The 22,327-nt window shown below is 51.4% G+C and overlaps 1 protein-coding gene and 1 long non-coding RNA gene across 5 annotated transcripts; one reads left to right on the plus strand and one right to left on the minus strand.

Annotated features, from left to right (window-relative positions):
• Nucleotides 1-124: 124 nt before the first annotated feature.
• Nucleotides 125-14,364, minus strand: LOC128109989 (uncharacterized). Its single transcript, XR_008217998.1, has 4 exons — nucleotides 13,642-14,364; nucleotides 3,416-3,564; nucleotides 1,025-3,069; nucleotides 125-612 (listed from the first exon to the last, which is right to left on the minus strand). It is a non-coding gene; the product is annotated as an uncharacterized LOC128109989 (long non-coding RNA).
• Nucleotides 3,634-22,112, plus strand: Nectin4 (nectin cell adhesion molecule 4). 4 transcript variants are annotated; one of them, XM_052737607.1, is made up of 9 exons: nucleotides 3,635-4,724; nucleotides 14,247-14,606; nucleotides 15,966-16,256; nucleotides 17,257-17,377; nucleotides 18,483-18,631; nucleotides 18,884-19,040; nucleotides 19,428-19,503; nucleotides 19,928-20,002; nucleotides 20,364-22,112. In XM_052737607.1, exons 1-9 carry the CDS (start codon nucleotides 4,649-4,651, stop codon nucleotides 20,586-20,588), a joined length of 1,530 nt encoding a protein of 509 aa, XP_052593567.1. In that variant the 5' UTR covers nucleotides 3,635-4,648; the 3' UTR covers nucleotides 20,589-22,112. The 4 variants fall into 4 exon arrangements, with proteins under 4 accessions (XP_052593569.1, XP_052593567.1, XP_052593568.1 ...); XM_052737608.1 differs by having other exon boundaries at nucleotides 3,641-4,724; nucleotides 18,887-19,040; XM_052737609.1 differs by lacking the exon at nucleotides 19,928-20,002 and having other exon boundaries at nucleotides 3,634-4,724.
• Nucleotides 22,113-22,327: the final 215 nt, after the last annotated feature.

The following is a 22,327-nucleotide window of genomic DNA, read 5'->3' on the forward strand; positions in this document are numbered from 1 at the left end:
CCCATGTTCTAGTCACTGATGTTGCGGAAGTGAGTTTATAGAGGCCGAGTGAGAGCAGAGAGGAGGGGCTCTGCACTCAACTGCCTCTGTTGAGAAACAGGACCCAGATATGCCTTGTGTTCAACCCTCTCTTTTCCTGGGTGGCTTACTCCGCGTTAGAACCCTTGAGGAACAAGCATGCCCAGCCCCCTGAGCTCGAAGGGATGTTGTTAGGCAACCAGGAAATGTGGTCTCATTAGGAGCTGGGCTGGGTATCGAGACTGCATGATTGGCAGATAAGAACAGCGCGGCACGTATCAACATTGAGATGGGATAGCTCGGAAAACAAGATGCCATCATCCCAATGCTGGGCATAGCGAGGTTTTAAGCTGGAGATTGGGGGGAGAGGGGGATAAAGGCATTTTTCAGTGTAGGAAGGGCTTCTGGAGCCCCCGTGTTGTGTATGTGGGGGGTCTCTCTCCATATCTCCGTAAGTGGAGAGGCATCCTATGGAGGACCAGTAGAAGTGAGGAAGCCACCTGCTGGAGCCTCAGTCCTGGGGACAGGGTCAAGTCCAGTGATCGGTATTCTTCTACCTCGTCAGTCAGCACCCCACAGCCTGCTGTGTGAACTCTGCGGGAAGCCGGAGGATGGACAGCTTATCAAAGCTGTGCAGAAACGGAGCACCAACCCTTCATCCACACCCATGCTTCTACCTAGTTGCGTTCTGATTTGTTATTCACCCTCCTCTCTCTCTCTCTCTCTCTCTCTCTCTCTCTCTCTCTCTCTCTCTCTCTCTCTCTCTCTCTCTCTCGGTGCCAGAGCTCCCCTTCAAGCTGATGTCTGTTCTCTGACCTGGACAAACAGGATGCCACTCACTGAGGAGTTCTCTGATGTCCTCCTACCCCAGGCCCATTCTCCTGACCCCCCACCCCAGCCCTCCCCGCTTCGGCCCACCCCTCCCCCCCCATCGCTCCGTCTGACCCTCACTCTCACTCTCCTTCCCCCACACCACTCCGCCCAACCCTGTCCCTCCCTGACTCACCTCAGGCCGCACTGTCACAAACAAAAATTTCGGCACAACCCTCTCCAACCGGTTTGGCTCAGGTGTGCAGCCTTCCATGGGGACTGAGACCAGTTCAAGCGGATGCTTGGACACGCGCAGATAATATCCACATGGACGGGGACAGGGGCAGTCCCGTGTGTATCAGCGACACAGAGACACACGGAGGAAACACGTGATGGCGAGGTGTAATTTGTTGCAGATATATATGTGTCCGTCTCCTGGTTGAGGGGCCCTCGAGGGCAGGGATCATGTGTCCTATGTCTCCGTCACCTCCCTTGAGCCTGACCCAGTGATTTTCATTGAGTGTCTGTTGAATGAATGCACGGCTTGCAGTCAAGCACAGGGATGTTGCACAGACAAATGCACGCGCTGAGGATGCCGTCCGCCATGGCTTGGATTGTTCCCATTCTTAGAACTCAGAATGTAGGTGGGAGGAGGGAGGGTAGGTCGTGAGGCTCGAGGGGAATGGGGAGTGGATGCAGAAGAAAGAATCGAGCTCTGGATATAGATAGGCATTGGTCTCGAAAGGCTTTCATCACCATCATTTTAGTAGAGCGCCTGACCTGAAATACGGCTTCCCTGGGATTCATCCCAGAAGAGGATAGAAAAGGCCTGAGTATAAAGCATATTCTTCAGGAGTATGGTCCATATAAGACATTATAGGACTAAGGGAATGAGAGAATAGAGGGGACTTGAAGGTAACTATTTGTTAGCTGAGGAAAGGAAAATCCCTACCTCAATTGCAGGCAAGGATGGCTGCCTTGTTCTCTCTGGCCAGTGGCACCTGCAGCCCCCATTTGAAGGTTGTTTACTAGGGCCTAACCATAGCCATGAAGATGTGGGTGTGCTCATTACCTTAATACCACATCAGAGAAGTTCTGTTTCCCTTCAGTGCTCCCTATGACTGAAGTTGGGGTGAGTGATTTAGGGTCCCACCATGCAGCTCAGAGATATTTTGGCCGGTAGCACTTTGAGGGGAAGAACATATTGTGAATAGAAATGCCAAAGCAGCCTGGATGCTTAATTTGTGATCTAGCTGCCTTCCCACCCCCATGCCTCAGTTTCTCCTGTGATTTCCTGTACCTAGAGGGATGAATCCGTGGGAAGGAAAGAGCTCCTCTGAAAGCATGTGATAGGATCCAAAGTGTGATAATTATAATTATAACACAGGATGCTCCCTCTCCCATCCCCCTGGCCCTACCCCACCCCTGCCACACTGGATCTCAAAGCAACATCGGGGTGGGGCTGTTCCCCTGGCATAGGTGGGGACCTGAGTCCTGAAGAGGGGAAGGGGTTTGCCAAGGCGGAGGTGGAGAGAAATTAAGATTTGGCATCTAGCCTGACCCTTGAATCTGCCTCTGACCTGCAGGAAATAGCCCTTGAAGAAGAGGTCACTATCATAACCGCTGCTGAGAGGTGGGGTCCAGAGATGGGTCTACTCTACGGCAGTGTTAGAGTCCAGATTACAAGCCGGGTTCAGGATGGTAACAGGATGGTTTGAGATCTCTGCCTACTGACCCTGCCTCACCATCTTCTCCATACTGACATTGGTCTATTCAGAAACGCAGGCCTTCGTCAATAAAGCACTCAGTTCGCATTAGGGGTTGTGAACTGCCCTAGCATGGCTGACCGGGCAAAATTATACAAGGGGCTCGACTTTCCAGTACTTCACGGAAGACAGCTGCCATCCTTTCTTTCCCTCGGCTTAGCAAGTTTACTGAATCGCTGTCACGCCACAGGCCTCAATCAATGGCTCCTGAATCAAAGCTTACAATGTAGTTAAGGAGATAAGATGTGCACAGATTATGAGTGCACAAGCTATAATAAAGAGACTGGCGAAAGCTGAGGAAGGCGACAAGAAAGGTTCATTTCAAGTGGGAGGAGCTGAGAGGGCTTCCTGGGGCACGTGGCCTGTGAGGTCCGGTTTGAGAGATGAGCAAAGACTGACAGGTAAGGGGGACTGAGGAAGCGGCTCAGTGGTAGAGAGAGCTTGTATGCACAAAGCGCTGGGTCTGGGCCTCCACCTGAAAAACAAACAAACAACACAAAAGCCTGAACAGGTAGAGTCGGGAAACAGTGATCTTCTTCTACATTAATGACCTCCCCCATTATTGATACTTCGTTCTTCCTTTCTGTGTTTCTGGACATGAGGTCTATGTAACCTCTATATTTTCTTTCCCTGGGTGTATCTCCACGTATGTGTGTCTTTCAAGAATTATTATTATTGTTGTTGTGTGAGGTAGAGCCTCATCTAGCCCAGGATAGCCCCGAACTCTATGCAGCTAAAACTGTCTTAGAAATCTTGATCCTCCTGCCTTCCCCTCCCAGGGGCTAGGACTGCAGATATGCACCAGCATGTCTGGCTTTTACCTGTCTTTGAAATTCCAGTCTGCCAGAGGTCTCATCTCTCTCTTTCAGGGGCTTGATACACACCCCTTCTTCTGGCTCTCCAGCTGTCACTTGGTGGTTACTGGTAGTCACCCAAACTGGAAATATGTGATCAGATGAGTATAAGTGTTCTAGGAGTACAAGGATAGAGTGAAATCAATACTGTCCTTGCAGAGTCCAGGCACGTTGTCCTCCCCATGACCATGGGGGGGACACACCATAGAGAAAAAGGAGAGCCCACCCCCCCCTCCTCAGGTTGTGCTGATGCTCTTTTAAAACTCCTGGCCAGGTGTCGAGTTATGGAGAGAAGGTTCTGAGAGGAAAACCAGGAATCCACAGAGCTAATTTCTTTGGTCTGTCCCCCCACCTCTCCCATGCAGGGAGGAGCCGGAGGAAAGCAGTGAAGTTCTTTCTCAGGGGTCTCTGAACTAGCTTCCTGTTTCCAGAAAACCACTAGACTAACTTGACTGTTCTCTAGCAAGTTCATTCTCCAATGTAGGCCTTCTGAAAGATGAGGTAGGTGGGCCAGCAGGTCAGGGATCTCCTCAGTCCTCTAATTCTGTGGCACCAAAACTGAGCCCTTCAGGAGATTGAGGAACTTGTCAAGGACCCCAGGAAACAGCTGACCTGGCTGGCATATAAGAGCATTGGTTTCATTCTCACACACATCTGGTGCCTCCCTCTTTAAGACACCCAGGCCTCCTGTCCCACCCTCCTACCTGGGGCTCCCCCTCACAGCGCTGTCCATACCCTCACAGGTAAAGCCCCTGTTGCGGATGAGATCCCACTACCCGCACCCAGATCCTTCCCTTCTTCCCTCCCTCCCTGGCGCCCATTAGCTAGCCCAGGCCGTGGGGGCGGTGGCTGCGGAGTCTCCTCTCTGTGCCAGGCCCGGCCCCCGGAGACGCACCTGTTCTGACCTGCTTAGCAGGTTCCCAGGTTTCTGCCTTCGTTGTTGGCCACGGCGTGGGAAGCAGCTCTGGGGGAGCTCAGGGCTCCCGATCACGGCTTCTTGGGGGTAGCCACGGCTGGGTGGGTAGAACTGGGGCCTGGGTCCCCTAGTGGAGACCCAAGTGGGATAGGCAGGTACGTCAGTGCCTGGGGACTCCGTGACTTCCTGCCTTCTGGGTCAGAGCTTTACACAGCTCCAGAACCGGCTCCCAGGGAGAACTCCGTGGAACCTCAGAATCACTGGGCAGGTCTGCTTTTGGGCCAATGCCCCTGTCCCTGGGAGCCGAGATGTGGGGCCCTGAAGCCTGGTTGCTGCTGTTGTTCCTGGCATCGTTTACAGGTAGGACTTGCCTGAACCATCAGGACTCTTGCTTCTGAGCCCTACCTGGCAGAGACAGGCACACAACTACACACACACACACACACACACACACACACACACACACACACACACACACGCACACTCACACTCACACACGAACGCACCACATGCGCAAACCTTCCCTTTCATTGGACTCTAGATGAAGAAGACCATCTCTTTCTCCTGGTCATTCCACTTGCCATTAGTGCCCTCAGAAGAACCAATGTAGCTCTTTCTTCTTAAGTCGCCTCTCTGCCCCAAGGCCAAGCCATTTCATGTCTACAGTCCCTAATTTAACTACCTCTGCTAAAGTCTTGCTTGCCAAAGCCTCTGTGGACACACACACACACACACACACACACACACACACACACACACACACACACACGCATCAGTGCAGGTGGGCTGAAAGGTGGAACCCAAGGACCCTGCTCACTCCAGGGATTCCTGAAGACTTTGTGGCCTACCACTCAGCTTCAGAACGGCCTCAACATTCACTAGGTGTAGGAAATCTGGTGTCTGGGGAGTAGTGGGCATTTCTGTCTCCTTCTCATCTCATGATAATATTCTGAGCGGCAGGATTGAGGTGCTCATTGAGGGATTACAGGAAATCCAAGAAATTCCTCTTCCCCAGCCCCTCTCCTTCCCTGGCACACACACTAATAGGTGGAGAATAATGGTATGCGTTTCTTATACGATTGGGGGGAGGTTAGAAGGTAAAGGGCCTTCTAGATGGGGTATGGTCCACTTTTATTCATTTATTATCTCCATTTCCTCTGTTGAATGCCTCTCCAGTACTTATACTTTCTGCCTGCCTAATATATTCAGAATGTATATAAATTATCGGAATGTATCATTTTTTGAGAGCGAGAGAATATGTATACAATGAGACCAAAGTAGGATGCCATTGGCTGTTTCTGGGGAACTGAAGACCTCTTTTTCCTTAGAAAGACAGGGCCCTGTCTGTGAAGGACAGTAGGATCCTCAGCTCAAGAAATAGTAGCAAGGGACTGTCGGTTGTCCAGCAACACTCGGTGACTCTCCCCACCCCACCCCCATTCTCAGCTGAAGCTCAAGAGGAGAACAAGGCATAGTTGCCTGGCCTGGCAGGATTCAAGGTTGCCTTCACTCTGGGCTTGGAACAGAAGAAGGGTCAACGGTCCACTCTCTAATGTCAGGATGCTGAGCTCCAAGCTCTGCCACCTGGCCTTACCCCCAACCCCTGCTCTTAATTCCCATCTATGGTATAGCCCTTTCCACTTGTTTAAGACGAGAGGGCGGGGCCTTCTGCTGGGCCAGGGAACCCAAGAGACACTTTCCTGTAGAATCTACCCACACCTGAAGAATGGAGTCATGCTGTCTCAGGACTTGGGTAGGATCAAAGAGATCACTACTCCAACTCCTTCATTTTACAGATGGGAAAACTAAGAGAAACAGATAGGCAGGTGAGATCTGCATGATTACTCAGCGTAAGAAGCAGAACCAGGGTTAGTGTCTTGGTCACCTGACGCCTTGTTGAAAAGAAAAAAAAAAAAACAAAACCCAGCATAGCTGAGGGCATATGGTACTTGATGTTGGCAATACACTGGTAAGGATACCATTCCTGCCTTCCTTTTCCATGATGCGAAACTGTTCTTTCTAATAGAAGCCCAGAGAAGAGGGAAAGAACTTGCTAGAACACTACCCCAGCCTTCACCCAGGTCTGAGAGAACCTATGCCGAGGAGGAATATGCTGTCTCCAGCATTGCCCAGGAAGCTAGTAACTAATCGGATGTCACTGTACTTCAGTCTGCACAGAGATGAAGGATATTCCCAGGGACCCCTGGAAACTTGGACTACAGGGGGCCATAGCCCAAGGACTAGACAGTCCCATCACCTCCATTCTGGCTCCCCTGTGTGTATGTATAGGCATCCCCTTAAAGGCCCTAGGAACCTAGACAAAATTTATGTCTCTCAATGCCCCACAAATTTGGAAATCAGGAGCCTTGAGCTATGATACCATTTCTTCCATTAATTTGTTAGGTACTTTTGAACAGCTAAGAGACTCTACTTCAGGAGGCCAAGAAGGACTGGATGGTCTCTGCAGACCTCTTGACCCTGAACTACTAGGCTTCTGTGATTGACTGTCCAGCTCCTGGCTTGAAGGGGAGTGTTTGTGGTGTTTGAAGAACTGATCAGTCCCCCTGTGGCCGAGAGGACCCTTCCCAAAGACGCAGCCTTCCTGGCCCAATTGCAAAGTGACACCTGCCCCCCAACTCCAGGGCCATTAGAGCACTGAGCCCTAGGGCCTTGCCCCACCCCTGACAGGGAGAGGAGCCCAGGCTTGGGAGGTGCCTCCAACACCACAGCTCTTTGTTTCTCCTTAATGGGATGAGTTTCCGGGTGAGGTCCCATCCCCTCCCCTCCCCATCTCTTGCCCTGGGGCTGAGGGGCCTGAATCTACAAACTACTTTCCAATAGGATCCTGGTGTCTAACTCTTTGGGTCCTGCAGGACCTGGGCATAAGCTGTTGTGTGAGTCTTCTGAAGGTTAGGATCAACTTTCTGCTGAAATTAATTTCCTAGAAAGGGAGGGGCCCCATCCCTGCTTTTCTACTCCCGATGACAGAGGTGGGCAGGCCCTTTCCTGTAGGACCTACCCAAACCCAGAGAAGCCAGAAAGGGAGGTTTGCTTACCCGCCCAAGTGTGGAGGGCTAGGAGAATCCCAGGGAAGCCCTTGGCCCCGGTGACCCTGGTTCTGTCCAGGTGTTTTCTAGTGACGCAGCCGGAGTGGAGAGACCCCAGCTCCAGAAACGGCAGTGAGGAGTTTAGTGTGCACAGCCCACTCTTCTAGAGCATAGCCTCACAATCTGGGGTCCTCAGGCAAAGCGAATGGGTGCGAGCCACTGAGGGGAAACTAGCCTGGAAGGAGAGAATGTCTGCATAACCTCGTCTCCAGAACTTACACTGGCAAAGAAGGGATGGAAATGAAAAGTGGGAAACTGAGTCAGGAGCACAGAGAGTAGAGGAACTTTGGGGTCTAGAACCGGGAACAGAATCTAAAGCAATTATATTTTAAGTGGGGAGTCACCCACCTGTTTTCTGGAGGAGAATGGGGGCACAATTCTTTCACTGGAACAGGAGCCAACATGGCGCCTGTGGCCTGAGGAGCTGTTCCCATGGCTTTCTGTGCCAACCCCACCCCCAACACATCTCTCTAAAACTGTTCTGAAGGCTAAGGTTGGGGCTGTGATGTGAAATGAGGCAGAGCTAGCCACAGTGGAGGAGGGGATGGGCAGAATGGGGTGGGGGGACTAGATCTCAGGAGTTTGAGAGAAGTTGAATTCTAGGTCTCCCACCCACAGCGGTGACTCAGCAGGGCTCAGACTCTGGCTCCGGGGGGGTTTAGGGGACTTATCTGTGCTGAGAGCTGTGTCTAAGGCAGAGCTGGCTGCCTCGGGAACTGCCCTCCCCATGGTTCTTCTTTCCCTGTTACTTCTGTGGCTCTCCTAGACACTAATCTGTGGGTGGGCGCTTTGCCCAGCTTGGGAAGCTCTCGTTAAGCTGGGGGGCTTAGGAAAAGTGGGGGGTAAGCGAGAGAGGTGGGTGAAGGTGGAGGGAAAGGTTTTGGTTTCCAAAGTTCTCAATGCCAAGCCCAAGGTCATGGGCACGGGAAGGACCAAAATGGTTTTGCTTTGTTTGCATACCTGTCCTGGGTGGATGGGGGTCTACAGACACCTCCCTCTCTTGCCTTTTCTTCCCTCAAACTAACACATCTACGCCAGCCTTCTCTGGTGAAGCTGGTGAAGGGAGGCAAGAGTTAACAAAAAAGAATGAGACCCTAGACAGCTTGGACCCCTCCCCCTTGCCCCAGGCAGATTCCCGTCCCCCTTCCCCCCCAAGCTGCTTCCCACCAAACCTGCACCAGACAGATCTTACCCCAGGCCTAGCGCCAGAGCTGGTTTTTCTGGTGGTGGCAAGCAGCAAAACCCTAACAGAGATTCCCAGGGAAGAATCTATGCTTGGGGGGCCAGAAGTACTGGGGGGCCCAGGGGTGTGGCCAGAGGGGGTAAAAAGGGTGGGAGTCCTTTTGTAGGAGCCCAAAGAGCAAGAGAGAGGGAGCCTTTGTTTTGTTTGTAAGGGAGGCTTGGTGGCAATTTCCCATCACCTGGAGGGACAGTGACCTCATCTCTGGTTACCTCCACCTTGCACCTGAGATGAATCTGCCCTGAAGTCTTGGGGTGAGATGGGGAGAGAAGCCAGGGGCAACATTCGAATGGGCAGAAGCCCAGAGCCACACACTGACCAAACGCAGCTGAGCCAGACATGCGAAAGCCAAGATAAACGACATCAAAATATTTACTATGTGTGCGGAGTTCCGCAGGATGGGAATTCGGCCTGTGTGTTCAGAGGGTGAGATTTACATGTAATGGTGCACGCATATGTGTTCATCTGCTAACACATAGCTCTTCCCTCTGGGTATAGAAAAGTCAGGATGTGTATGTCCCCGGAGAGAGATGTGAACACATACATGCGTGAAACATGCAAGAAACATGCAAGAAAATAGCTTCACATGCGCATGATAGAAAGATACCACAGACATTCAGACACAAAAGACAGGCAGTTACTCCCTGTCACACAGACACACCTCTGGGACCCCTATGTGTCTGCATCCTTTCATGCGCCAGCAGAAGATGCTGATGGATAAAAAGTCCCTCGAAAGAAAAGATCTTGTTCTCAAACATGTGACTATGGCTGAGTATCTGCAAGGGCCAGCCTCAGTTTCCCCTTTTGAGCTCAAGAGGCCAAGCCTTACACAGAAAGGAAAGTTGGAGCCAAGGAACAGAGTAGGGTGTAGTCAGCTAGCCCAAGCCAGGAATGGAGGACCTGTCTGGGAGCGGGCGGGCGGGGTACACAAAGGGCAGGGCCCCAAAGAGGCCTGAGGGGGGCTGGCCAGGGGTGGGGGAGGCTGAGGGCAGGGATCCCGTCTGGCCAGTTGGGCCTGTTCTCTCCCTTGCGCAAGGTGGTGGTGGCTGTGGCTAGGCCTGCTGCTGTGTGGCAGCTTCTGAGTCACTAAGGCTCCTGACCAGCGTCCTGCTGCTCCTAGAGAGGAGAGGTGGGGGAGAGTCAGGAGGAGAGGAGTGCCCCAGAAGCTGGAGGCCACCAGCCTCAGCAAACACCATGTAGCAGCAGAAGGGTCTGTGGGACTTGGCCTGGCCTGGCTACTACATGCCCATAAGGTGACCTCACCAGGCAGGCGGTGTGTCTCCTTCAGTCTGGTGACATCATCATGCTGACGCCAGGCAGGCACTGGGTGGGGGAGAGGAGGAGACAATCCTGGCCTGCCCTGGCTTGGAAGCCTGGGTTCCCGGGTCCATTTAGCCCAGGACAGGGATACTTGGGCCCAAGTTCTCTTAACTCATCTCTTTATTTAGAAGATGAACTGAAGACCACTGGAAGCGGGGATGCCTCAGCCTGAGATACTTCCACTAAATAGTGGCTTTAGGACAGTGTGGGTTTCGTAGGAACAATTCCAAAGGAACTTTCCTGTTACATTGGGTTCCTCAGTCTGCTCAGTCTGCAAAACTGGGGCTTGTATCTTTAGAATGAGGATCTTGGACTCATGGGTTAGGGACATTGAGGATGGAGACTCAGGCATGTGATGGGTACCAATTCTTTTTTCTTATTTTCTTTTCGAGACAGGGTTTCTCTGTGTAGCTTTGGAGCCTGTCCTGGAACTTGCTCTGTAGACCAGGCTGGCCTCAAACTCAGAGATCTGCCTGCCTCTGCCTCACAAGTGCTAGAATTAAAGGCATGTGCCACCACTGCCCAGCGGATACCCAATTCTTACTGTGCCCTAAGGAGGTATTTTGGGGGATAGCATATATATGATTTGTGGTGGGGGCGGGGGCCAGTGTAGGGATGAAGATGTGAATATACAGGCTTGAGAGATGGCAGTTAAGAGCACTTGTTCTTGCAGAGGACCTAGGTTCAATTCCCAGCACCCACATGGCAGTTAACAGCCACCTGTAACTCCAGTTCCAAGAAATCTGATGCTCTCTTCTAACTTACATGGGCACCAGGCACATAGTATATATATATATGCAAGAAAACATTCATACACATAAAATAAAAATAAATAAAAAAGTAAAAATTTAAGGATGGAAATATGGGATCTGATAGTGTCACAGATATGGTCTTTGGAAGGATTTGTGTCTCCTAGTGGGGCAGGGCTTAGAGTCCCCGTGACCTGCACTCCACATTATTGTGACTTAAATCTACATTAGTGTTTTACAGCAGAGTGAGCTGGAGAGTCCATATCACACCCCACCCCCAGCCTTCTTTGACAACCTTACTCCCTTTAGTGCTAGGAGGAGGTACCTGGGAGGGGTGCAAGTGGTTAGCTGGACTCCCAGGCTGGGCTGGGTGGGACCAATGTCAGCTTAGGCCGGTCAGGGCCCTGGTATCTGGCCCTGCAGGTCTGTCCCGTCCAGTCTGGGGCCCTCCCGACTCCCAGCAGCAGCATCCTTCCCTCTGCTCCTTCTATCAGGGCCACAAGACCCACCCATTTGTCTCCCTGGAACCCTCTGCCTAGTCCATGCTTCATTTCCTCACTACATGCTGCCCATCTCCATCCCCTTCTTCCTCTGTCTGGTCCAGAGAGGCTCCCTTTGTCAGTGAATTCAGACAGCCGGTTTATCTTACCCCCACCCCAAGGTTGCCATGCCAACGCTTTCCGGGCCTAGTCCATCTAAGGGACTGTGCATGCCTCTTGGTTCTACTGTCTTTCTGCTGCCTATCTCTTTCATGCATCTGCTCATCCATTTGTATATTCTTTTTGTTTTTGAGAGGTGGGGATTGAGACATTGTCTCCCTGTTGCCCAGGATGGCCTTGAACCCAAGATCTTCTTGCCTGAACCTCCCCAAGTGTTGGGATTAGAGGTATGGGCTACCATGCCTGGCTTCATTCATTCATTTATTCAGCCAGTCAATTGGACCTCATTCAAGGTCCAATTATGTGACAGGAAGGAGACCACATACCACTGACTGAGCATGAAATCAGAAACCATGTTTTTCATACGTGATACACAGCCCTGTTTTTGACTCTTATAGAGCTCAACGCCTTGGGAAAGGAGAGCAAGAAAACAGGAAGTCTAATCTATAGGTTAAAGTGCTTTGATTGGGGTTAAAGCAGAATGCTAGGGCAGCCAGGGGCAGGGCACCCGAAGCCGCCTGAGGTGGGGGAGGGGAGGGAGGGAGGACTCAGGAGGAAATGATGCCTAAGCAGAGTCCTAAGGCATGAGTAGGAGTTCTCCAGACAGTGATGAGTAGGAGCACCCAGACATTGGGAGGGGAGCATTCCAGGCAGGGGTACAGTGTGAGCAAAGGCAACAGACAACAGGGTGTGTGGGGTACCGGTAAGAGGCAGGGACTACAAAGAGTTGGATGCTCTAAGCGGGAGCCCTCGCCATCCCACTCTTCTGCCCTGGCCCGGCCCCTGGCCCGGCCCCTGGCCCTGGGTTTTCTTTGTTTTTTCATAACCATAGGCATTTCCAGGCACAACCTCCGTTATCAGTTCCTCGTCCCAGACATCCAGTTATCTTTGAGTCTTCCCTGTTTCTCACCTCTCTCTAGTCGGTGACCCCCCCCCCATGTCCCTTTTATCTGCCCAGTACCACCTTACCAGGGATGCGGCTATGGCCTCATGGTATCTACCTTAGTCTCCTTCCATGACCTGTTTTCTGGTCAGAAAACATGTTGTCACCTGCTTTGTGCCACTTGCTGGCTAGGGAAGCTTTGGTGACTCTCCATTTCCTCTTGACCAAATTTGAATTCTTCTTCCTGGCAATGGGCAGTCTTGGGCTATTTGGACCCACCCTATCTCAGCTATATTTTCCACTGATGCTCAACACACACACCCTACCTTAGGTTGGGTCCTCTTCTCTTTGCTTCCTGAACCAGCAGCCAGGCTCCCCACTTCCTTAGTGATTGCTTACCTTGACCTGTATCTATAATGCCTTTCTATGTGTCCCGGGCCTCCTGATCCCACCCAACTCATACATGAAGCCCTCCCTATGACTCCCACATCCCTCAAACAACCTACGACAAGTCATCAAACACTAAACCAGAAACCATCATTGCAAGTCAGGTGTGGTGGTGCATCCAGAAATCCAAGCCCTCTGGAGGCTAGAGCAGGAGAACAGTGAGTTTGAAGCCAGCCTGGAAGGCTACATAATTAGACACTGTCTTAAAAAGAAAGAGGAGGGGCTGGAGAGATGGCTCAGCAGTTAAGAGCACTGGCTGCTCTTCCAGAGGACCCAGGTTCAATTCCCAGCACCCACATGGCAGCTAACAACTGTCTGTAACTCCAGTTCCCTGGGATCTGATGTCTTCACACCAATGCACATTAAATAAAGTTAAATAAATTATAAAAAAAAAGAGAGAGAGAAGAAGAGAAGGAGGAGAGAGAGGAAAAAAAAAGAAATCATTGCATAATTCCACACCTGTCTATTAGTAGATCGATGATTGATAGATATATAGATGTATAGATAGATAGATAGATAGATAGATAGATAGATAGATAGATAGATGTCTACCATTTGAATTTCTTCCTCCTAAACAGACCTTGGTTCTATGAGGGCAGGAAATAGATCTTTATTTGCCAATAAGGTTATGTAATAGACAAATCTAATTTCAAAATTTCCAAATGCTTCATACAGCTGCTCATCGATTACCAAAACACTAGTCCTTCATCCCTGGTCCTGTGATTCTGGCTCAACCTTCTGACACAGTTGCTGTGTGCCTGCCCTGACCTCATCTCTCCAGGCCCCTGACCTGGGGGCCCTTTCTGTCTTCAGTGACTTGCTGGTTCCTGCCCCTAAACCTCAGTTCATGCCATTCCTCCCACATGGAATACCTCCTTCTCTCTGGGAATCCAGGCCTCTCATCTTCAAGCCATGTGAAAAATGTTCTCAAGGGCCACTCAGGATGGACTTCGGCCTCCCCAAATGCCCCATTCCAGGCACCAAACGTTCTCAACCTTTTCAGTTGCTCCTCACCGTTCTTTCCCAAAGCGTTCACGTTTACTTTTACCCCACTTGGTAGATTGGGCCTCCTGTGAAATTCGTCCCTGGTTTCCTGGTTCTATGTGCAGAGAGAGATTCCATTTCCTGGAAGGTTGTGAGCTCCTTGAGGGCAGGAGCTATGTTTCTGGTCCTGTTAGGGCTTCTTTGCTCAAATAGAATCCTAGGCTGCAAAAGGGTGAGTCTTCCATAAATCATCTCTGTGGCCTTAGGCAAGCCGCTTCCCTCTGGATCTCAGCTTCCTTCTCTGTTACATGGCGATAATAACGCCTACCTCTTGGGAATGTTGTGTGGATCTAATGAGGTAATGGACTGAATGCGCTTCGCAAGCACAAACCGCTCCAGTTCCGGCTGCCTTTGCTGTCATTATCATTTTGATTGCGGTCCCTTGGTTCTGGCAGCCCCCCTCAGCCTGACTGCTTTTGTCTGCCCCCTGCAGGCCGATGCCCCGCGGGTGAGCTGGAGACCTCGGACTTAGTGACAGTGGTGCTGGGCCAGGACGCAAAATTGCCATGCTTCTACCGAGGGGATCCGGAGGAGCAGGTGGGGCAAGTGGCATGGGCTCGGGTGGACCCAAACGAGGGCCCCCGGGAGCTGGCCCTACTGCACTCCAAATACGGGCTTCATGTGAGCCCCGCCTATGAGGACCGCGTGGAGCAACCACCGCCCCCACGAGACCCTCTGGATGGCTCCGTGCTCCTGCGCAACGCTGTGCAAGCTGATGAGGGCGAGTATGAGTGCAGAGTCAGCACCTTCCCGGCCGGCAGCTTCCAGGCACGGATGCGGCTCCGTGTTCTGGGTAAGGAGCGCCAGCTGGGCATGATCAGGATTGGGTGGGGGTGGGTGGGTGGGTGGGAGGAGACAGGACAGGACTGCAGAGATGGATGGGGCAGAGGCAGAACAGGCAGACATAAAAGATAAGGCCCCCATAGGGGTGAGGGAGGATTACCCAGCCCCTCCCACCCAATCCATAAATTCTCTCCAAAAGCCGCCAAAGCTGGGGAATAGTACATATTTTAGGAAGCTGTCCTTCTGATGGCCCGAATTTTACCCTGTACACCTTTGTCCTTCTGGAGCAGTATAGCATGGACTTACTCTTCTGAACAGCTTTTCAAAGAGCTGAAAACCTCTGCCAGACTCTCCTTAAAGCCCCTCTTTTCCAAGCTGCCCTTTACTGATTCTACAAAAGACATCAACGCAAAGCCTCCTTCATCATCCTAAGCGCTTTGGTTTTAAAATGTGGGAGTCCCAAATGTGGACATGAGGTCCAGCTGTGATGTGGCTGTACGTGAGCAGGGGGGTAAATATAGTCCTTGATTGGGCCTTCGGTGAATGTCGTCTAAGACCACATTCACGTTTTAAACCACTACCTTGCACCCATGGGCAGAGGAGCTGGTCAACTGGACCTATGATTCTATTTATTGTCTTTTCAATTTTGTGCTTGGTTGTTTTGAAGCTAGAAGTAAAAACAAACAAACAAAGACACAAATAAATTTTGCTTTGGGCTATTTTGAAGGTAAAAATAAGAGCCTTTATGGTTTTGCTTTGAGTAGAGATTAGTAACATAAGCCTTGGAGGGAACAAAACAAAACTAAACCTGAGTGTAAAAAAAAGCTGGGCATAGTGATGCATATCTATACTTATACTGCTCCAGAAGCTGAGTCAGGAGGATAGAGAATTTGAGGCCGACACACACACCCCAAAGCAAAATCTATGACTCTAGGTTTTGTCACTTAAGAGCTGATGACCTGGAACAAATCAGTGAGTCTCCCTGAGCTTTGCTTTCCTCATCTGAAGAACAGGCATAATAATACCCACCTCACAAGTTTGTTAGCAGAATTAAATGAGATAATGTATGCAAAATATTTAGCATAATAGTTGATACATAGTAAGTAGTGGTTATTATTGTTATTATTACACAGATAGTATCTAATTAGTTCTAAAACTATTTTTATTTTTTTAAAATGACCTATGCACATAGTAAAAAATTCTAATAGTGAAGAAAGATGTAAAGACACTTGAAATTACACCACTGATCTGTCACTTTTATTGGTAAGATAAGAAAAGGGGACTGAAGTTTGCAACTGGGTAAGACTGAGAGAGATCTCCTGACCACAACTGTGCACATCTTTCACACACCCCTTCCCCTCATCCACAGTGCCTCCTCTGCCTTCACTGAATCCTGGCCCACCACTAGAAGAGGGACAAGGCCTGACACTGGCAGCCTCTTGCACTGCAGAGGGCAGCCCAGCTCCCAGTGTGACCTGGGACACAGAGGTCAAAGGTACACAGTCCAGCCGCTCCTTCAAGCACTCCCGCTCAGCAGCTGTCACTTCAGAATTTCACCTGGTGCCTAGCCGAAGCATGAATGGGCAGCCACTTACCTGTGTGGTGTCTCACCCTGGCCTGCTCCAGGACCAGAGAATCACCCTCACCCTCCAAGTGGCCTGTGAGTATTGGGATAGATGGGTAAGATATTCCTATGTATCCCTACGTTCTGAAAACAGTAATAAGACACTATGACCCTGAACCATGCCAGGAGGGTCAGCCTGAGTCTGGGAGTCCACAGTCTAATCCAAAGACAGAAGACTTGGGGGCCAACCTAGATGTCCTGGGAAAATCACTGGGGTCTCTGTGAGCCTTTGTTTGTTTGTTTGGTTAGTGTTTTGTTTTGTTTTGAGACAGGGTTTCCCTGTGTAGTCCTGAAACTAGTTCTGTAGACCAGACTGGCCTCAAACTCACAGAGATCCCTCTGCCTCTGCTGGGATTAAAGGCATGTGCCATCACCACCTGGTGTCTCTGTGAGCTTTATAGAAGAGACTGCCTTATTTTTACAGTGTTGATGGGAGAATAAAATATAAATATAGAAGTGAAGGTGTTTGCAAAATATACGGTTTAGGGTTTGGAGATAGGCTTGGGACAAGCCCCCATTCCGCTATTTACCAACAGGTATTTAATCTTGTTAGACTTCATTTTCTTCACCAGCAAATGAGTGTGATTATACCAACTTTACCCGATTTTGATGAGAATTAGCATCCATGAATGCAAAACATCTCACAGATTTTAAATCCTACAAGGGTTCAGTAAATGATAGCGTGTTCCCAGCATTAGACTTCAAGCCCAGGCTACACTATCATCTGGCACAAAGGAGGAAATCACAAATGTTTGTTAGAGAAATGGACAAACTGGTGGGTTGTCAGGCATTTAGTGAGCACCTGCTCTGTGAGCAGCACTATGCTAAGGCGCCAGGGAAGATTCAGGGAGAGTGTGAAACTCCATCACCTCAAGGGACGTGTCAAGCAAAATAGACTCTGAGCTGGGGTGTGTGTGTGTGGCCAGGAGCTGTGGGTGAGGGTAAAGGGAAGCTGTTCCAGCAAGGCAAGAGGGCCTTCAAAGAATCACGGCTTAAGGCCTCTTCCCATTCTTCCTCCTGCCTCCTCCCACTCCAGTCCTTGCAGAGGCCTCTGTGAGGGGCCTTGAGGACCAGAACTTGTGGCACGTTGGCCGAGAAGGAGCTACACTGAAATGCCTGAGTGAAGGACAGCCCCCTCCCTCGTACAACTGGACACGGTAAGGGCCTATACCTGGAGAAAGGAAGGCCTAGCTCGGGACTGTCATCCTTTTCTTTTCAGGGCCAGGGTGAGCTCATTATGTGCTAGGACCACATGCTGAACCCTAGATAAGTTAGGACATATGTTCAGACCAACATAAAAATATGCATAGCCGCTGGGCGGTGGTGGTGCACGTCTTTAATCCCAGCACTCAGGAGGCAGAAGCAGGCAGAGCTTTGTGAGTTCGAGGCCAGCCTGGTCTACAGAGTGAGATCCAGGACATGCACCAAAACTGCACAGAGAAACCCTGTCTCGAAAAACAAAAACAAAAAAACAAAAAAAATGCGTAGTCAGTAAATATTACTGGCTTGTTCCAGGGAATGTGTGGTTACCCACAGAGAATACGTAGCTATCTTCTTGGCTTTCCCCCGCTAACTTTAAACTATGAAATATAACTACAGTAAATATTAATCTTTTACATATTTGTGAGTGCTAAAAGTCCATGAGACAAAAAGACAGCTGACTAGAACTCTCTGTTATACCAACGCTCCTTGTAACAATGTTGCCAGCACCTCAGAAACTCCCACCCACTTCCACCAGTTCTTTCAAGAGTCCAGAGCATTGGAAAGGGGTGGGTAGGACACCCATGTGTGTGAGTCTATGATAGGAATGTTCTTACATGTGGACATGTGAATGACACATGTGGCCTTGTGCCTGGGGCTAGGTTTGTTTACTCCACTATGCAATATCATAGGTGTTGGAGCATGCAGTCACAGTTTCCAAGTACCTCTGAGCCCAGCTAGGAGTGGAGTGTCCTGTTGTGTGGACTTTGTAGCATGTATACCTGTTACCTGGTGCTGGATGACGTGATGCCTGTGGGAGCATGTGGGATGGCACGCGTGTGGATCTTCCCCAAGTGTGTGTGGGGGTGCCCGGGTCAGGCTGGGCGGCAGGGAGAAAGGGCCTCTGCCTAGACCTGCCTGGGGTAGGGAGGGGCACCGTGGGAACAGCCTGAGGCTCTGGATGACGTCATGGGGAAGGGGATGAAGAGCTGCCTGGGCACGTTGGGTGGTGGCAGCCTTAGCCTGCCCCAGCCGGCACCCTTCAGCTTCCCTGTCCTTCAGGCTGGATGGACCTCTGCCTAGTGGGGTGCGAGCGAAAGGGGACACTCTGGGCTTTCCCCGACTGACTCCTGAGCACAGTGGCATCTACGTCTGCCATGTCAGCAATGAACTTTCCTCGAGGGATTCTCAGGTCACCGTGGAAGTTCTTGGTAGGCACAGTGGTTGGGGGACAAAGACAGGGATGCTGAGTTCAGAGCCGGGGGTGGGCAACAGGAAGCAAGACAGAGAAAGAAATGGGAAAGAACGTCTTTGGAGATGACGGATATTATATTTTGGAGAGAGTTAAGCTGAGTGGGTAGCTGTGGATGTGTTCTGTGAGGATAATAATTGGGTAGCGATGGGATCTGGGGTGGCTCCAGAAAGGATCTGGGCACGCGCCTCAGACATTGGCCTGTCTCCAGCAGACCCTCAAGATCCAGGGAAGCAAGTGGACCTCGTGTCGGCCTCAGTGGTGGTGGTGGGTGTGATCGCTGCGCTCTTGTTCTGCCTCCTGGTGGTGGTGGTGGTCCTCATGTCCCGGTATCACCGGCGGAAAGCGCAGCAGATGACCCAGAAATAGTGAGTACTGGCTACACCGGGTGGGTGGAAGCGAGCTGAGGACAGAGATGAGTGAAGCAGGAGGTGGACAGAGGAGAAAGGGCACTGGGTCCCGAGATGGGCAAAGTCTTTGGGGGCGTGAGGAAAGCCTGGGACCTGGACCACAGCTGGATGAGGAGCCATGTGCCTGAGAGAAGCACACATCCGTACTCCCCAGGTATCATCTCCTCCGCATACTTTAGCGCTATGTGGCACACCCACGCGTTGCAGCCACGCTGTCATCGGCAGCCACATACTCAGTGGCAGGCACCATTGGGCAGTCATCTTACACAGGCTCAGCCAGGCTAGGCTCACCTTAGGAGGCTGTCACACTGCTCTCAGTTCCTGACAAGAGGCTGTCTTTCCCAGTGAGGAGGAGCTGACTTTGACCAGGGAGAACTCCATCCGGAGGCTGCATTCTCACCATACGGACCCTAGGAGCCAGGTGTGTGCTAAGGCTGGGTGCATGCCTGGGGCGTGGGCACGCAGGTTTGCTTGGGTCTGGGCTCCTCTGTAGATGGGAGCATAGCCCCATGCCAGGTCTGGCTGCTTCCTCATAGCTGGAGCGGAGCTGAGGCTGGGGTCTTAGCCGGGGATTGATGCTTTGGGGCTGCTAGGACTCCCCCTTGCAAGGGCCTTCTAGCACTGGGTTGGGGGGCTGCTCTAAGAATCCACCACCAGTGCTGGTTCCTGGGTGGGTTTGGGGGAGTCAGCGAGGGAAGGAGGGTGTTTGTGTCAGACACGTGGACCTACGGGTTGGCGGACAGGTGACCAGGGAGGAGGCCGGTGGAGAAAGAGAGAGGTCAAAAGTCTGAGGGGAGGAGGCTGAGCTCTCTTCTAACTCCTCCCCTGTGTCTGGGCCCCTGCAGCCGGAGGAGAGTGTAGGGCTGAGAGCGGAGGGCCACCCTGATAGTCTCAAGGACAACAGTAGCTGCTCTGTGATGGTGAGGCCCCCCCGGCCCCACCGGTGTCCCCAACACTCTCCTCAGGCCCCTCTCCTGGCCCCGATGTGGTGTGACAGCAGCCCCCTAGACCAGTCCCTGCATCTCATCCCTGGCTCACATGCAAGCCCCGCCCCCGCCCCCCCCATTGCTGCTATGCCTTTGTTCTCTGTCTCCCCATCCCTATGTATAACATTTGTTCTTGCCCTCCCCACCCCCAAATTTCCAAGCCCCATGCCTCTGGGACAGCCATTCCCTGTGCGTGCTTCACCTGACCTCTGACCCCATCACAACCCAGCCCTACCCTACTGTGTCTGTCAGCTTGATCTTGACTCCTGACTTAGCCTCTGTCCTTGGTCTCCAGAGTGAAGAGCCAGAGGGCCGTAGCTACTCCACGTTGACCACAGTGAGGGAGATAGAAACACAGACGGAACTGCTGTCTCCAGGCTCTGGGAGGACAGACGAGGAGGAGGATCAGGATGAAGGCATCAAACAGGCTATGAACCATTTTGTTCAGGAGAATGGGACCCTGAGGGCCAAACCCACAGGCAATGGCATCTACATCAATGGGCGAGGGCACCTGGTCTGACCCAGGTCGGCCTCCCTCCCCAGGCCTGGTTTCTTCTGCTTCCATGGGGGATTTCAACTCTTCTTAGGGGAACCCTCCTCAAACGCCTGCATTCTTTAGGAAGATACTTCCCAGCCCACTGACTGCTCCACTTTTACCTCCACTCCTTCTGTTCATCAGGAGGGCTCCACTGGTTGAGTGCCTCCCATCATTGTGTGTAGGTCATTTGTGTGCGTGTGTGTGTGTGTGTGTGTGTGTGTGTGTGTGTGTGTGTAAGCACTCATGGCACTCCATTGTATGTGCACAGAGGGGTGACTGTCCATGGTGCATGGTGCGCATTGTGATGTCATGTTGAGAGTCCAAGTGAATGGTGTATGTGTGACTCGGGATTCGTGACTGTGTGCAGAACGTTGCTAGGGTGTGGCTTGTGAGCAGTTGCGTCTCATGTGTGACCTCTGCCTGCAGATGCAGGTATTTTCCTCAGACCCCAGAGCAGTATTAGTGATGCAGAGGTTGGAAGTGAGAGGTGGAGACTATGGGCCAGATCCAGGTGTGCGGGCATAGCTGGAGCTCGAATCTGACCTCCAGAGTCGGGGAGCTGTGTTCCCACACACTCTGGGAGCAAGTGTGAAGCAGACGTCCAGGGGTCTGTCAGAGGCTTGAACTGTTGCAGAAGCCCTCTGCCCTCTGGTGGCCTGTGTGCCTGCTGCATGTACATACCTTCTGTAAACTAACCTCCGAGGGAACCTCCGGAGTTCGGCTCAGACTCCCTCAGTAAAAGAAAAAGAAACTTAAAAACAAACCAACAAAACCCTTTTTGAATGAGGAGCATGCTTTTTTACTGGGCTTGTTTAAGCAAGGACAACCCACATAGGCGTTCAACAAGACTGTTGAGCAGACCCCACAGCAGGGGCTAATTCCTATGGTTCTGGAAAGTTCTCCTCCTAGGGCACTTTCACCCAAAGAGGCTCTGGAGAGGAAGCTGGCAGCTGCCGGAGTCTGGAACCAGTGATGTGAGATATAAACACTGGGAAAGGAGACTAGAGATGGGGTGCTTGGCTTCCCTTGGCCCCTCAGACCTTCCTCTAGCTGTGTCTGCAGTTATGTGTGCCTTCACGGAGTTGGGACGTGGTGTCGAGGGCCCCGGGTTCAGTTGTGTAGAGGGCAAAGGGTAGCGAGGGAAGGTGGAAGTCCTGTTGAGGAGAAAGAGCTGCTGTGGGTGAAGGGGGACAGTAGCTCCTTCCCCAGGCTTGCCTGAGTCATTAATTTGGGGCTCTTCTGGCATTTTCTATGTGTGGGGCCTGGGGTTAGATGTTTGTTTTTCTTCAGCCTGCTCAAACCTACTCAGCCAGAATACTGAGATTTCGTATCCAAACCCTGTGTGGCCTGAAATCTGGTCTAAAGGAGAGGCTCTCATCCTATTCCCAGCAACCCAGGACTTGTGGACCCCGAGAATCTGGGGTCCTAGTGTGTATATTTCATGTAAATATATGTATATTTGTACATAAAATGATATTCTGTTTTTAAATAAACAGATAAAACCTTTTCTGTCTGGTTCCTGTCTTGCCCCTTAAACGGGGTAAGTCACAAGTGCCGTGCACTGAGTCTCGATGTCATCCTTCCTTTGCTCCCAGGCAGGGTGAGAACTCAGATACTTGCAGCTAAGAAGGGAGCAAATGGCTTTCAAAATACTTTCAGCCATTTCTGAGTGCCCTCAGGTAGGAGAGTGTGGACATGACCTTCTTTAGGGGAAGCCGGTG

Source organism: Peromyscus californicus, unplaced genomic scaffold, assembly GCF_007827085.1.
Source record: "Peromyscus californicus insignis strain IS unplaced genomic scaffold, ASM782708v3 Scaffold_14__1_contigs__length_90479793_seg_2, whole genome shotgun sequence".
In the NCBI taxonomy this organism is placed as follows: domain Eukaryota; kingdom Metazoa; phylum Chordata; class Mammalia; order Rodentia; family Cricetidae; genus Peromyscus; species Peromyscus californicus.